This window comes from Phaenicophaeus curvirostris, chromosome Z, assembly GCF_032191515.1.
Source record: "Phaenicophaeus curvirostris isolate KB17595 chromosome Z, BPBGC_Pcur_1.0, whole genome shotgun sequence".
NCBI lineage: Eukaryota > Metazoa > Chordata > Aves > Cuculiformes > Cuculidae > Phaenicophaeus > Phaenicophaeus curvirostris.
Genome location: NC_091431.1, coordinates 18,324,164 through 18,340,075, shown reverse-complemented (window position 1 = coordinate 18,340,075; position 15,912 = coordinate 18,324,164). Strand labels below are relative to the sequence as shown.

The following is a 15,912-nucleotide window of genomic DNA, read 5'->3' as shown; positions in this document are numbered from 1 at the left end:
TATCTGTTATTCTTGGTTTTTTCATCCTTTTCACATCCATTAAACAACTTAAATTAAAAGAAATCCATTTACTAGTCCCATTATGCTTGACCTACATCAGAGTCCTTGGAATTGTGTATACAATGAAAGGACATCTTTTGGTGTCTCTTAAGTGCAGCATGTGTTTGCATCAGTCTTTTTTGGAATGTATTTACTTACATGTATCACAAAGAAATCTCCTCTCAGTTAACTGCTCTGGGTCCCTGTGACAAAAAACAATATCTGGAAAAGTAGGAAAATGTTTTCTCAAAATAGTTGGTTTTAGCACTGCTGTTTGTTAGTTTGCTGTTAAAAAAGTGCACACAGGGAGTTGTACAGCTTTATAGCAGCTGTATGGGGGTATTTCCTCAAGGTGAGCATGAAATCCCATTGAATCCCATTAACTTCTATTCTGGTTCACTTTGGACTAGACTCTTTTGTCATACAGTTTTGGCATTAGAAATTACTAATCTATGCATCATGAAGTGCTGCTGCTTGTTTTATAGAGTTAGAAACGAACACCTATCTTGGGTATTTGCAGTCCCCATGCATTCCTTCCATTAGGAATTCCCAGGTATAATTAGATGAAACTCCTTACTATTTATAATCACCATTATTGCTTTCATTCCATTGGGTACCTTTTCAATAAATTGTTCTGTTTAGTACAATTGGTTTCAGGGGCCTAGAGGAGAATGTGAAATACAAAACGCAGTGCAAATATAACTGTATTTCAACAACTGGGAAGAATCCAAAAGTATTCTTTCTGTACTCTTTTGGTTCACCTCTTCTTTAGTAATTACTGAACTGGTTGATTTATCAACTGAAATGGATTATTTTCCCTCAGTATTAGTACAGCTTAAGAATTAGAGAAAGAGAAAGTCAGATTTCATATTCAGAAATTCAATCACTGGATATCTTTGCAAACAAAAGACGTGGTTATAATACTTTCCTTGGCTAAATCTAAAGGTCAAACCCAGCAAGTTTTAAAGAAGAACTGCAGAGGCATACAGCAGAGCCTTTGTAGTCATCACAAATGAAACACAGTGCTGAATTAGGAGATATCATAGAGAATCTAATTTATGTTACAACTTGCTGTCTGTGACGGAAGGAGTACAGTTTGCATGAGATTGAAACTGGGGCAAAAACGCAAAGAGGCAGCAGGTCAGTATGGAAATAAAGAGCTGTGGCTAGGGGCCAGCAGCCAAATCCTGTTGTGAAGGCAGCCCTGAACCACATTTTCACTATGATGACAACTGTGAAACTCGAGTTGGCTTTGTTGTTGTTGGGATCTTGGCTTTGCTTTGCCACCATGTGGGTTCAAACAAATAATCATTTTCAGTGACTCTTTTGGGTTGGGGTTTGTGTGTATGTGTGTGTTTGTGTGCTTAGCTGGATGCCTCAGGGTATGGATTTATTTTTAACTTCCAGATCTATGATGGGCAATGATGTCAGCTCTCATTTTCCAGAGAAACTGGCTACAGCCCTTTGAGGCACAGACCTCTGGTGTAAGAGAAGACATCTGCTACAGCATATAGGGCTTTTCCATGACTGTGTTCAAACTCTGATCAAAGCTCCCTGAATTTCACATGCCGACATTCTTTTTCTCTTTCTGTTTCAGGGCCTTTATGTCTTTGTGGTGTATTTTATCCTGCACAACCAACTGTGCTGTCCTGTGAAAGCCAGTTACACTGTAGACATGAATGGGCATACAGCTCCAGGATCAGCTTTTTTCACACATGGGAGTGGTCTGCCAGCTGCAGGTGGAGAGATCAGCAAGTCCACTCAGAACCTCATCAGTGCTATGGAGGAGGTAACACTGCTTTGTAGTAATTACTCTGTGTATTGAAAATGTACCTGGAGATATAAATGTCAGTACTAAAGAGTAACACATAGGAATGGGATGTTATTATAGGTTGGCTTTTAGGAGCCAGGAATTGTTACTTTTTTTTTTCACCATAAAAATTGTTAATTTAGCCACGGTAATATTCTTGGAATTTACAATTCCCTGGTAACATCCCATCTAGAGAATTTCCCTTTTTCTACTTGAGTCTTCAGTTTGCTATAGGGGCTGGTTAATTGTTGTAAAAAGTAGGTCATAAGAAATCAAAATATAAAGTTTTAAGCTTACCTATAGTTTCAGCTTACTATAGGTCTTAGATGAATCTTTAATTTTCCAAAGATATGCTGTGCAAATTTTTGCAAATTTTACTAGGCTACAATAAAATTAGAATAAAACTGGAATGCAGTGGAATGGAAGAGAAGAGGAGAGGAGGGAATAAAGGAGGAGAGAAGGGAATAAAAGAGGAGAGGAGAGGAGAGGAGAGGAGAGGAGAGGAGAGGAGAGGAGAGGAGAGGAGAGGAGAGGAGAGGAGAGGAGAGGAGAGGAGAGGAGAGGAGAGGAGAGGAGAGGAGAGGAGAGGAGAGGAGAGGAGAGGAGAGGAGAGGAGAGGAGAGGAGAGGAGAGGAGAGGAGAGGAGAGGAGAGGAGAGGAGAGGAGAGGAGAGGAGAGGAGAGGAGAGGAGAGGAGAGGAGAGGAGAGGAGAGGAGAGGAGAGGAGAGGAGAGGAGAGGAGAGGAGAGGAGAGGAGAGGAGAGGAGAGGAGAGGAGAGGAGAGGAGAGGAGAGGAGAGGAGAGGAGAGGAGAGGAGAGGAGAGGAGAGGAGAGGAGAGGAGAGGAGAGGAGAGGAGAGGAGAGGAGAGGAGAGGAGAGGAGAGGAGAGGAGAGGAGAGGAGAGGAGAGGAGAGGAGAGGAGAGGAGAGGAGAGGAGAGGAGAGGAGAGGAGAGGAGAGGAGAGGAGAGGAGAGGAGAGGAGAGGAGAGGAGAGGAGAGGAGAGGAGAGGAGAGGAGAGGAGAGGAGAGGAGAGGAGAGGAGAGGAGAGGAGAGGAGAGGAGAGGAGAGGAGAGGAGAGGAGAGGAGGGAGGAGGAGAGAAGGGAATAAAAGAGGAGGGGAGAGAAGGGAATAAAAGAGGAGGGGAGAGGAGGGGAGGGGAGGGAGAGAGAGAGAGAGAGAGGGAGAGAGAGAGAGAGAGGAAAGGGAGGTGAGAGGTATGGTAGGGGAGGGAAGGAATTATATATTTTGATTGTCCTAAAATGTATTGGTTTAGAGTTCAGTATTTTGCCTTTTCATCACATTTAAGGAGGAGATAAATTTTCAAAATCACCTTTTTTTCTCGTGAACTGAAATTCTGATGTTTTGTGCAACAACTCCTTAAACTGGAGTGGCTGATGAATTACAGCAAAGCTGATATTGAAACTGTGGGGCTGTATACAAACACTAGAACCTTCCAAGACTGGCAAATTACTTTAAAATATTATTTGGTGAATGTGGGAAGCAATTCCCAGCTGCAGATCGTGTAATGGAAAGTAATGGTGATTAGTGGCTATAGAAGGAAGAAGCAGGGTCCAGCAGAGGAAGAAGCAGTGATAAGAGAGGAGTGAGTCAGAACCTTTCAGTGCTTTATGTTAAAGTTCTCCATACCACAGGCAAATTTTCAGAAATAGCAATAATTTTTTGACATAGCTAGGGCAGGCATAATAAGCACAAGTTTAAATGACTTGTAATTGAATTACATATATATTTTATCTAAAACAAACAAATAAACAAGACTACCTGGTTTACTATAGAAGTGACAGAACAGTTGTTTCCAAAATCTTTTGGTCTTGAGTTCAGCTCTCGTTGTAGTTTCCTATTTCTAGGCTGTAATTTTCATGATTACTGCATTTCTATGTCTTTTTACACTTTGCAGGTGCCTGCAGACTGGGAGAGGGCATCCTTGCAGCCTGCTAGTCAAGCTAGTGCTGCCTTTAAGCAGAGTCCACAAAATGGCAATGTTTTCCACCCTTCTGGAGGATTTAGTACCAGCTCATTGGTTGCTGATGAGGAGTCACAGGAGTTTGATGACCTAATATTTGCTTTAAAGACTGGTGAGTGACTCTTATCCTTGTTCCTCACAGGTTGTTATGTTGTTCTTCACCCTACTGGTGTCACCATTCCATGAGATACAATTAATGAGATCCATTAATATAATTTGATTGCCAGCAAAAATCTGAAGTAAAATTGTTTTGCCTTGGACTGCTATTCCATGAAAAATATTGTACAGGCTATTTAAAATAACTGATGTATACAGTATACAATGCCTATCTTTATTTTATATATGTGTTTATGAGATCTCACACACACACACACGCACACACACACAAAACCAATGAAACCAATGAAACCCTGAGGTTATGCCTGTAACTCTTTTTATTTAACACATTAAGAAAATCAACTAAGATCACCTTCTCAACAATTCCCTTCTGAGCTGACACATGGCTGCACATGATGCTGCCAGTATCCAAAGCTGTTCTGCAGAGTATTCCCTGAAAGGCCATTGGGGATCTCTGTTGGGTTTGCTTTCACATCTCCTGCTGACAAAAAATGGGTTCCCCTGAGCACTGACTTGATCTTTGGGATCTCTTTGCCATCAGCCTCAGTCAACAGCGGAAAAGCTTCCATTGAGAATTTCTTTGGTTTCACAAGAAATTTGTTGTGAACTTACTGTTCACTTTTGCACGCTGACATTTTCTGACCCAGGGTAAGAAAACATCTATATTTGAACAACTGTCTACTTGTACTGGGTGAAACGATTGTGTTGAGCCTTGTCTAACTGTGACAGACTAGAACATGTTCTATAACCACTTTTTTGTCTCCGTCCTCCCAGTCTTGCTTCCCAAGATGTAGTGTTAGTCTTGGGGTATTTTTTTGGTTTGGGTTTTTTTTGTGTGTTGGACATCACATTTATATCTGTGAGAAACAACATAACTTCCTAAATAGTGATTCTTCCAATAAGTGTAAGACAAAATATTTATATAAAATACATTTGCACCTGAAAAATGGTGTATGCTGGAAAGATAAACTAGATAGATATCTGCCCAAACCCAAGAGCCAGCTCTGATAAGCTCACCATGCTGCTGAGGGACAGAAGCAGGGATGGCCACTGAAGTGTCTACAGTCAAACACCACCTACAGAACAAAACACTTGTAATCAGATTTCTCTCAACAGCCTTAGAGTTCAAGTCTTCAAGATCCCAGGCTTTGCCCTCAGTTACACGTAGGTCTTCTGCCTTCTCACCCACTCCACCAATGAAACTTCAGGTTATTCAAATGATGATATAAATAGATAGACAGACGTGGCCACAAGTAGCAGAAATGAGGTGAAACCTGATTCAAAGACAGGTCAACATGGGAATGTCTGATAAAACCACCACAAAGGCAAAGCAGCACTGCTTGGTAAGAGCTGGCAGAAACTAACCCAAGCCACCGTCCTCTAGGCAGCAGGTGAAACACAAGTGGACTGGCTTGGCGGTAGGAGGTGACCTGGATGATCTTTGGGGTACCATCGAGCCTTTCAAGAGACAATAGAGAGGCACTGGTGACATCAGCATATTAAGTGCTCTGGCACCAACAGTTTCAAGAGTACATTCAATTCACTGACACCAAGGAAAATAAAACTGGTTGGAAGTCTATGAATGCTGCTAATGAAGGAGTAGTCTAATTTATGCTGTAAAAGGATATGGATCTGTTAGAGCAAGTCCAGAGGAAACCATGAAGATGATCCAAGGGGCCCCTCTCATATGAGGCCAGGCTGAGAGAGCTGGTTTGTTCAGCCTGGAGAAAAGAAGGCTGGGAGGGGCCTTATAGCAGCTTCCAGTACTGAAAGGGACTATAGGAAAGCTTGAAAGGGGCTATAGAAAAGCTGGAAAGGGGCTCTTTATTAGAGAGTGCTGGGATAGGAAAAGAGGGAATGGTTTTAAGCCGAAGGAGGTGAGATTTAGATGAGAACTTAAGAAGAAATGTTTTCCTATGAATGTGGTGAGACACTGGCCCAGGCTGCCCAGAGAAGTCGTTGCTGCCCCATCCCTGAAAGTGTTCAAGGATGGGGCTTTGAGTAGCCTGGTCCAGTGGGAGGTATCCTTGCTCATGGCAGAGGGGTTGGAACTGGATGATCTTTAAGGTCTCTCCTAACCAAACCACTCTGTGAATCTGTGATTTAGTATATTCATAATACTTTATGTCCGAAGTCAAATTCCATTGCTGAAAACTCTTCTATTAATGAAGATAACTGGATGATTAATAGCTGGCCTACTGCTAAGAAATATAAATTTTTACAAAGATTTTCTCAAAATTTGTATGTACCTATTAATTTTCCTGAGTATTTTGCAGACTACTTCCACTTTGTTATGCAGTTAAAGATCTCATGCAACACTTCCAAATCTAGGCGCAAAAGTTTACAGTTACAAACCTTTTTTTAAAGTTTCTAAGAAGGTACCTTTTACTTTCTTATTAATTCCTGAATATTTTGAGGGAAACCATGTTATTCATAGTTTGTTATGGTATGAAGCGATTCACATCCACGCTTCCATCATTGCATACAGTGTTTGCTGCTAAAGCAGCTCAGTTAACATCACTTAGCCTATTTTCTGCAGTAAACTCTACACATGGTGGAAAACTGAGTTTTAAATCATGAAGAGCAATCTAGTCAACAGCCATGGTTAAAATTCATGGTTAATATAATTCACCACAACTTTAGCATTTAATGATTTTCTAATAAAACTTCAGGCTCCGTCCTTAGTTAATTTTCCTTCTAAAAGAAATAGGTCTAGAGTCAGGTTTTGATTATTTTGCCTAATTTTTATTTTTGTGCCCATGAGTAATATTTTATTATCATTTGTTCTTATGAGACCTTTGTATTGATGTGACTTGAATCAGAGATTGCCTGCCACATCTGGAGAAAAATATTTTTGTTTGCATTACTGGTTCAAGTAGTACCTGTCCATTTTACCCCAATGCTTATTTATGTGTCCAAACTGTGACCTTAGTAACACTATAGGGGTGAAAAAAAAGTATTTCTAAGCCAAACTAGTTGTCCCATCTGTCTCCAGTGCCACACACAACAATTAAACAAGACAAACTGAGGATGCTGTGTGGAGGTTAGAGTTGCTTTAACCACCGAAGTAAATCTTTATCAGCTATTGCTCTAGGTACAAGCTGTAGCTCAATGCATACTATAAACAAAAAAACCCACCATGAGCTTTTCTGTAACTAGAAATTGTATCTGGTTTATTATTTTAATCCAGACATGCTCTGCAGCCCAGTTCAGTGTATGGCCAAAGAGTGAAGGTTGTCCCAATGGCATGAGGGAGGAAACTTTGTGGAAGCAATAAAAAGGGAGATGTGGTGGTGGAAAGTGGGATTTTTTCTCTGTTTGGCAGCATGGGCTTATGCTGCTAAAGTATTCACTGAGCTGTAGTCTGACAGGGATTTCCTGATACTGTTAAGCTAGCAGGCACTGAAAGGAGCACATCTCCTCCCTCCCGGTAGCATGTGTCTTCTTCCTCTCTTGCGTCATTGCTTGTACTCATATGAAACCACAACAACTCAGGTTACAGACTTCTCTCCCACTTCCTCTTCCTCTCCTTCCTTTCCCTTTGCCATGATATATCAGCTTGATGCACTTTGAGCACCAGTTTCAGCTCCAAGAGAGTAGTGGATGTCAGCAGCCAGAAGACCAGCACCTCTTCTCCAAATAGCTGAAGTGTAGGGGCAGCTGAGATAGCTTTTAGCTCCCTTGCTCTTGTCTGTAGTAGTACTTCTCAAACCTTTTTAAATTGAACTTTGTTTAAGTATGTTGAGAATTCTCCATCTTAAGAAGACAAATTCCTAAGAGAAGAGGGAAGAGGTGTTGTGAAGTTGTTTTTATCACTCCTAAACTGTGAGATGTGACTTTTAGGTACAGAGAAATGCTTGCCCAGCTATTGCTTGAGCTTTAAGTCTGATAAGCAGAAACAGAAACCTCCATTATCTGTCATTCCCTAAAAGTGTCAATCTATAACCAAACACAGTCTCAGCTGTGCTAAAATATTAGCTCCTAATGAAAGTTGGCTGTGAATCAGCACTGATTAGCAGAGGAATATACAGAAATGTCTTTATGCCCTTTTGCACTTCATCTGTCCTTTCTGCTTATGCAGTATGGAGCTGTCTGAAGGTTGCTTTAATTTATGCTCACTGTCTGGAGCTGCAAGCTTTAATCTGGCAGCCAGGATCAGCAAGAATAAAGGTATAATTGCAGCCAAGCTAAAATCTCATCGCTGTCCTCCTGCCCCACCCTCTTACTGCAGGTGGACGCTCTTAGTGGCAGAAATAAAGGACGACTGGTTAAGAAAAATTGAACAAAACCCCCACTGCACAACTCTATTCTTTAATTTGCAGCAGTTTAGTCATGTGCAGCTCCACAAATAGATGCATTGGCACACTTGGCCTTATTGCTAAAGAAAAGTGTTGTAGAACTATGCACTTAGCCCTGGGTTCCATAATCATTAATGCTGGACCTAATTACAGATTAACCTGAAATACAGACTAGGTCAGATGAAGGCACACAACTGCATTTCCAGAAAATTAAGTGGACAACAATGTGTTGTTTCTTAGCCAGCTTTTATGCTAGCTTTATGCAAGTTTTGCATCATATGGACACAGAATTTTTTGTTTGGTGCAATAAATGCAAAAGCTAGACTTTGTATATCATAAAGCCATGGTCTCTGAATGCCTTATCAATGAATTCCTCCTTTCCATTAAATACGCTTATGTCCATACAGCAATATATAGTTAGGATTTACTGTTGTCTCTGTATCACCTCATCTCTTACACTGTGGAAATCTTATGGTAGGCCAACCAACTCTAAGACATTTTATGTGAAGGAATTTGCAGAACAATTTTATCACAAGAAATACTAATTTAGGGACATATCCTATACATTGATAGGTTTTAAAACCTTTTTATTTTATGTTTATGATTATGACTTACATTATTTTTGTATCATATTTCATTTATGGTTTTTATTCCATTACAAGTGGTGTCCCTCCGGGGTCTGTACTGGTTCCAGTGCTGTTTAATATCTTCATCAATGATATAGACGGTGAGATCGAGTGCACTCTCAGCAAATTTACAGATGACACCAAGCTGAGTGGTGCAGTTGCCACACTGAAGGGATGGAATGTCATCCAGAGGTACCTGGACAGGCTGGAGAAGTGGGGCTGTGAGAACCTTATGAGGTTCAACAAGACCAAGTGCAAGGTCCTACAGCTGAGTTGGAGCAATCCGCAGTTTCAGTACAGGATAGGGGGTAAAATAAATGATTGAGAGCTGCCCTGCAGAGAAGGACTTGGGGGTGCTGGTTTATGAGAAGCTCGACACAAGGCAGCAGTGTGTGCTTGCAGCCCAGTAGGCCAACCGTATGCTGGGCTGCATCAAAAGAAGCATGCCAGCAGGGTAAGGAAGGGATTTCTGACCCTCTATTCCTCTCTTGTGACACCTCATCTGGAGTATTGTGTCCAGTTCTGGAATCCTGAACGTAAGAAGGATATGGAACTGTTGGAACAGTTCTGAGGAGGTCTACAAGGATAATCAGAGGGCTGGAGCACCTTTTCTATGAGGGCAGGCTGAGAGAGTTGGGCTGACTCAGCCTAGAGAAGAGAAGGTTCTGAAGACACACTGGGAGTGGGCTCCCAGTACCTGAAGTGGGCTGCAGGAAAGCTGGGGAAGGACTTTTTACAGAAGCAGGTAGTGATAGGAATGGCTATTAGGAATGGCTATAAATTGGAGAGGGTCAGATTTACACTAGACCCAAGGAGGAAATTCTTCGCCGTGAGGGTAGTGAGGCACTGGCACAGGTTGCCCAAGGAAGTTGTAGATGCCAGGTTGGATGGGGCCTTGGGCAGCCTGATCTAGTGGGACATGTCCCTGCCCATGGCAGGGGGATGGAATTAGGTGATCTTTAAGGTGCCTTCCAACTCAAACCATTCTATGAGTCTATTCGATGTTTTTTATAATGAATCAGCAGCTTAGCTTCTACTGAAAGAGACAATTATTTACCAATTAGTTTTCATTAATTGCATTTATTAACTTTAAAAGTGCTGTCATTTTGAACCAGATCCCAATTTTCTTCAGATTTTTTTTGTGCAGGATTTATGTTGATAGACAATTTAAAAAGACTAATGACCTTCAGATTGTCATGGAGATGTATTGTGCCACCTTTGAGGCTAAAGCCCAGTATAACCAAATTTCCTAAGGACTTCTGCTTTGGTTACAGTTGGGGAGTTAAAAAGGGATCCAACAGGTTAAAAGAAGAAGGAATCTTTCTCAAAGTAGCTTACTTCTAAAGCATAAGCACCATAAATGCACATTAGGAAGAAATGTTTTTGTGGGAGAGTGGGGAGGCCCTGGCCCAAGTTGCCCAAAGAAGTCATGGCTGCCCCATCCCTAGAGGTGTTCCAGGCCAGGTTCATAGAATCATAGAATCACCAGGTTGGAAATGACCCATCGAATCATTGAGTTCAACCATTCCTACCTACCAAGCACTAAACCATGCCCCTCAGCACCTCATCCTCCCGTGCCTTAAACACCTCCAGGGAAGATGACTCAACCACCTCCCTGGGCAACCTCTGCAAGTGCCCAATGACCCTTTCTGCGAAAAAAATTTTCCTAATGTTCAGCCTGAACCTCCCCCGGTGGAGCTTGAGGCCATTCCCTCTCATCCTGTCCCCTGTCACTTGGGAGAAAAGGCCAGCACCCTCCTCCCCACAACCTCCTTTCAGGTAGTTGTAGAGAGCAATGAGGTCTCCCCTCAGCCTCCTCTTCTCCAGGCTAAACAACCCCAGCTCTCTCAGCCGCTCCTTATAAGGCTTGTTCTCCAGCCCCTCCACCAGCTTCGTTGCTCTTCTCTGGACTCGCATCCAGGTTAGATGGGGCTTTGAGCAACCTGATCCAGTGGGAGGTGTCCCTGCCCATGGCAAGGGATTTGGAACTTCGTGGACTTCGTTGTTCCTTCCAACCCAAACCAGTCTATGATTCTATGATTCTGTGATTCTATGATACTGGTCTCTGAGCTTTCATCCATATTCCCATCTCCTACAAATGCTCTTGTCCCCCAGCTCCTATGTTGTGCAAAACTGAATCAATTCCCTTCTTTTCGGTGAGATGTGAATGCAAAACACAGCAAAGCCTTTGAGAATGGCCCAAACACCTCCAGTACTCATTGGTGACCTACACCTGTAGGAAGTTGTTTGCAAAGACATTTATAGGTTACAGAGGAGAATACCAGTCCAACACATGGTACTTCCCAAATATATATTGGAATTATCAATGGAGAATATTGCTACATCTACATCTCAGTATATTTTTGCTCTTAATATGTGATAAATCCTAAATAAATATTCTACACAAAGAATACCTGGGAAAATCAACTGCACAAGTTAAAAACCTCACACAAATGTACCAATTACAATAATGATGTGCTATAAACCACATAATTTTTAATCCAACACTTCTAGGGTTCCAAAGTCAGCATTTTTTAAACTGTGGTGTTAACACTATAGGTGTCTGGTTTGAGAATTAAGCATCTCCTGTTGGGCATCCTGAACTACAGGAAGCATTTGAAATTTCTAATTCTTAAAGGCGTTCCGTGCAACATCCTGGAGGCTGTCTGTCACAGGGCAGATAAATTGTAGATGGTGACAAAGTGCCAGATTTGTACCCTGCCTTGTCAGCTGGCATCATTTCCATTTTGAAGGGCTCGCTTCACATGAAAAAGGAAGGAAGTGTAGCCAGTTTGCATATTCATTAAATGTCTCATTTGTGATTGCTCACAACTAGGCTACCCATTGGCTGTTGAACACGACAAAGCATTTTATTCAATCTGAACTTTATTCATAGAAGTCTGGATGTCTGTTGGTGTCAATTCTGTAAAGAAACCCCCTGGAAGAATAATTAAAGTTACACAGAACCACAGAATTGTTTGTGTTGGAAAAGACCTTTAAGATCATTGAGTTCATGTCTACCTAATTTTGTCTTGCACACACAATATAAGTCATGATTGATTCAGAAGCCAAGATGGAAGTGCTTACAAGAGAAGTCTCCCCAGAGATACTACTACAGTAATTACAAAACAAACCTTGCCTCCCTTAAAATGTTTTCTGGATTTGTGAATTATCTGAACAAGCAGATGATAACGCTGGTGTTCAAGGGCACAAGGAGCACTCTGGAGAAGTCCTTCCACCAGTAGATGTCACTGGAGGGATCTCATTGGGTTTGCCAAGAAGCAGTGACTTTCCAGTTTCTAACTAGTCCTTCAACACAAAAAGAAAAGAAGAAAGGCCTTATTTTTCTCTATCCTTTTCTTAAAATAATTGCTTCACCAACTGAAGAAAAGTAATAATCCCTGCTACACACCCACCATCCAAATCTAACATATATTTTTTTTACGTAGTTTTTTTTATCTTATTGTGTTTAAATTCTGCCCTAATCTGGGACCAAACTGGACCAAAGACTCTCTAGAACTGTGGCATTTTAAACAGTTGTACCCTTCCTGGTCTGCTGACTGTTTGGTAAGCTGGTGCCCTGGTTACATTTCAGCTCTCACTCCTAAAAAGGAACAGGTCTTACATAGTTTGTCTTTGCATCATCATCAGAACAAGGCCCTTGTAAACCCAAAGTAGCCTGCTTCAGCCTCTGGTTTACCAAGGTCCTCATGAGATCCTTCATAACAAAATACCTCCTCTTACTTTGTACAAAGCATGTGTGTGTGTGACATTCAATAATATACATACTTTAATACAATATTAGACCAATATCCAATCTTTTTATAGTGACCAGCACAAATATCTTCAAGGAACCCCATGTTGAATAATTGCAATATAGTCACCAGTAAGATAAATGTCTTTCTAACCCCAAAAGTCAGTGTTCACCTTAAAATCTGGACCTGGGATGATAAATTCATGTAATATTTTCAATAATTAGTTTTTTTCCCATTTTGAGGTGTGGACGATCTTCAGTCTAAAAAAAAAGTATCAAGTGATTTGCTATAACTTAGTGATGCTACAAAAGAAGTATTGCTTTGTTTCCCCATTCAAAGTATTTTATTTACTTTGATGTTATTACCTTGTTCTGCTGTCCCCAAATGGTAAACACAGCAGTCTGATTTATCTTCTCTATTACACTCATGTTTCCTTTCTAAAACAAACAGTTTTAGAGAAGATAAGAAAAAAACAAATAACTTGCTTGTGCAATTGCTGTTTTTCCCAGGACTTACAAGCAGCTTTTTATTAGGAGCATGATTCAAAAAAAAGTTTAAATATGCATTTAAATTTAAATCAGCAAGATTGGCTTAATCATCTTAAGTACTCTTATAAACAAGTATTTAATGATTCAGAGCCTGATCTTCTTGTCTTTATTATGGTACACATTAATGGATTTTTACTAATGTCATACCCTGACAGTAATTGCTGGTCTCTCAGGATCTTGGATCATACAGACCCGTGAACAAAACTTCCTGAGCAGATGTCAATGACTGCATGTTTATTCTGTGACCTGAACACCAGTACGAGGCATAAGAAGGATCATGGTGCAGAAAACCCCACTTTTCTCCTGGATGTAGTAGGGCTGAGTTTATGCAGCGCTGCACCTAAGTTTGGCCTTTACCAGGACTTCTTTCAGACCCTGTAGGAAAGCCTGCCTAGTCCTGCAGGTTCTTCTGCTCAGATTCTCTGAACCAAGCTCTGTATTCAAGACTGCAGCCAGACATCCCTCAGCAAAGGAGCATCCCACTGCTGCCCTCTTTTTTATGCCTCTTTTCTACTTGCAGGGTGGTGGAAGGGAAGGATGCTATGGAAAAACTTTGTAAAAGTAGAACAATAGAGGGCATAGAGAATGATGACGTAACTCCACAAAAGTAAATGATCCTTATCTTGTCTTTTGCCAAACAAGCCAAATCCTGGAATGTCAGCTGAGGCAGAAATAGAATATGCACTGTACAACTATTAGAAAGTCCTGAACATATTTTTTAGTATGAAAACACATATCAGTGCCTCTCCCGTCATACCCCGTTCAGGGATTTTTGAGCCAAATATCATTCCTTTACAACTGCCTTGAACTGCGTGTAGTTACAGATTTACTTCTGCCAAAAATGAATAACTGCCCTGGTTATTTGTAAGTGGCATCACTGTAAGACCATGCCTGAAATTAGTCTGTCTTGAAACTACCCTGCCTAATTACACTTGTGTGCAGTTCTCCACAAATTTAAAACCTAGACACACTAAATCCTACAAGACCTCTGCAACTCAAAGAAAGGAGCTGAAAACTCACTGAAGTTTATAGTTGCAACTGATGTGTGGAGAAGTGGTCTGAAAAAAATACACATTTCATAAAACCTAGTGCAGGATTATGTGCCTTCACACTAATCAGCTCCAATCCTCTCCACCTCTAAAGAACCCAGACCCTAAGAAAATAACAAGGAAGCAACAAGCTAGCAAAACTCCTGTGACAAAAGGATGGAGAAGGTGGCCTCCTGAGGTCTCTTCCAGACATGTTTTGGAAGTTTCCGTGGGCCAAAGTCTAGTATTCTCTCACAGCAGAAGAAAAACACAATACACCAGCTTCTGCCAAATGTGGCTTTAAAGAATACTTAGTCAGCGTCTTTTCTCATGTTGAAATTACAGTCCTATTAAAACAGCTGGAATTATAGTTTAACAGGGGAAATTGTATTATTAGAAATCAATTCTTCATGAAGAAATCCTTGGAAATACCAGGCTGCAACAGCCAGACCATGAACCCAGCCTAAGCCAGGCCTTGATTTATGTTCCTGTGATTTCAAGGCAACCTCTGAATAGCTATTGTAACATTTACTGAAACAAATAAAGTGACTGACAGTGGAGTTATGAAAAAGCCTATCTGGATGGTACAAAACTGCTTCAGATAATGTTATAATCTGTGGATTCTGAAATGTAAACTAGTAAAGGGAAACTTGCCACATTGTTGCGGGGTAGGAAGGCATTTCAATAACCAGAATAAAATAGGACAGGACTTAATATCACCATTTCTGTCTTGGGATTTCATACTTACTTGTTCTATCTTTTGTTTATTTCGTTGTTTCAGGTGCAGGTCTCAGCATCAGCGATAATGAATCTTGTCATGGCAGCCAGGACGGTGGCAGCATGGCTAACTCCCAGATCGTGGAGTTGAGAAGAATACCCATAGCAGACACTCACCTCTAACTCCAGGGCTTGCTTGGGTTTTTGTTGTTTTTTTTTTTTTTTAATTCAAGCCTCGGTATTTTTATATTTGTACTTCCTTTTGCACTAAAACACTATGTGAAGCTGTGTAGTAGAATGCTGTGAACTTTACTGAATGTTTAACAAGGAAAGTTTGCTTGAGGTTTTGTATATCAGAAAATAAACTGCTAATTTTTTACAGTGGCTGAGCATCAATAGATACCATGGCAATCAGCCTAGATTTCTATCTTGTAGCTAGATGACATATTTCCCAAAGTGTAGCTTTTTTAATTAACCTGTATATCTAACACTGATTAATAAAAGTAAGAGAGTCTGTTTGATACAAACACGCCTGTTATTTCTGCTTATGGAGCTGGAATATGATGCAGACAGTCCAGTGGACAGGAGAGCTTTTTAATTATGCAGTTGTTCTAAGTTTCTTAAGCTGTACCCTTCACAGTGGTTTCTGAATACCTAACTCGGTGAACTTTACAAAATCAAATAAAGACACAATCCTAAGCCAGAGAGCTTGAAATTTAAATTGTGACATGATGAAATATGCAATGATCCAAAAGAGGGAAAGGGAGATGAAGGAGACTAGTGAAAGCACAGGCAGCTGCATGCTGTCGACTGCTCTATCTAGCTGGTTTCATAATATTAAACTATCTCGTTCTTCTCATAGTCAGAAATCAGGGGGAGTTGCAAAGAGTTGAATTTTCTGTTGATCTCTGTGGCTGCTACACAGATAGCCCTGTTCTGGTTGAAGGGTCCAAGTATTGCATTACAGAGATAGATCAGCAATCTGGGGTCAT

At 40.9% G+C, this 15,912-nt stretch overlaps 1 protein-coding gene across 1 annotated transcript in view; it reads left to right on the top strand.

Annotated features, from left to right (window-relative positions):
• ADGRV1 (adhesion G protein-coupled receptor V1) overlaps positions 1 to 15,572 on the top strand; it is a gene marked incomplete at its 5' end in the record, with an annotated part of 290,584 nt that extends 275,012 nt beyond the window's left edge. Inside the window, 3 exons of the mRNA XM_069880588.1 lie at positions 1,637 to 1,828; positions 3,766 to 3,943; positions 14,985 to 15,572. Coding sequence (XP_069736689.1) covers positions 1,637 to 1,828; positions 3,766 to 3,943; positions 14,985 to 15,103 — 489 coding nt within the window. The remainder of the gene's footprint in view (positions 1 to 1,636; positions 1,829 to 3,765; positions 3,944 to 14,984) is intronic.
• Between the last annotated feature and the right edge of the window lie 340 nt (positions 15,573 to 15,912).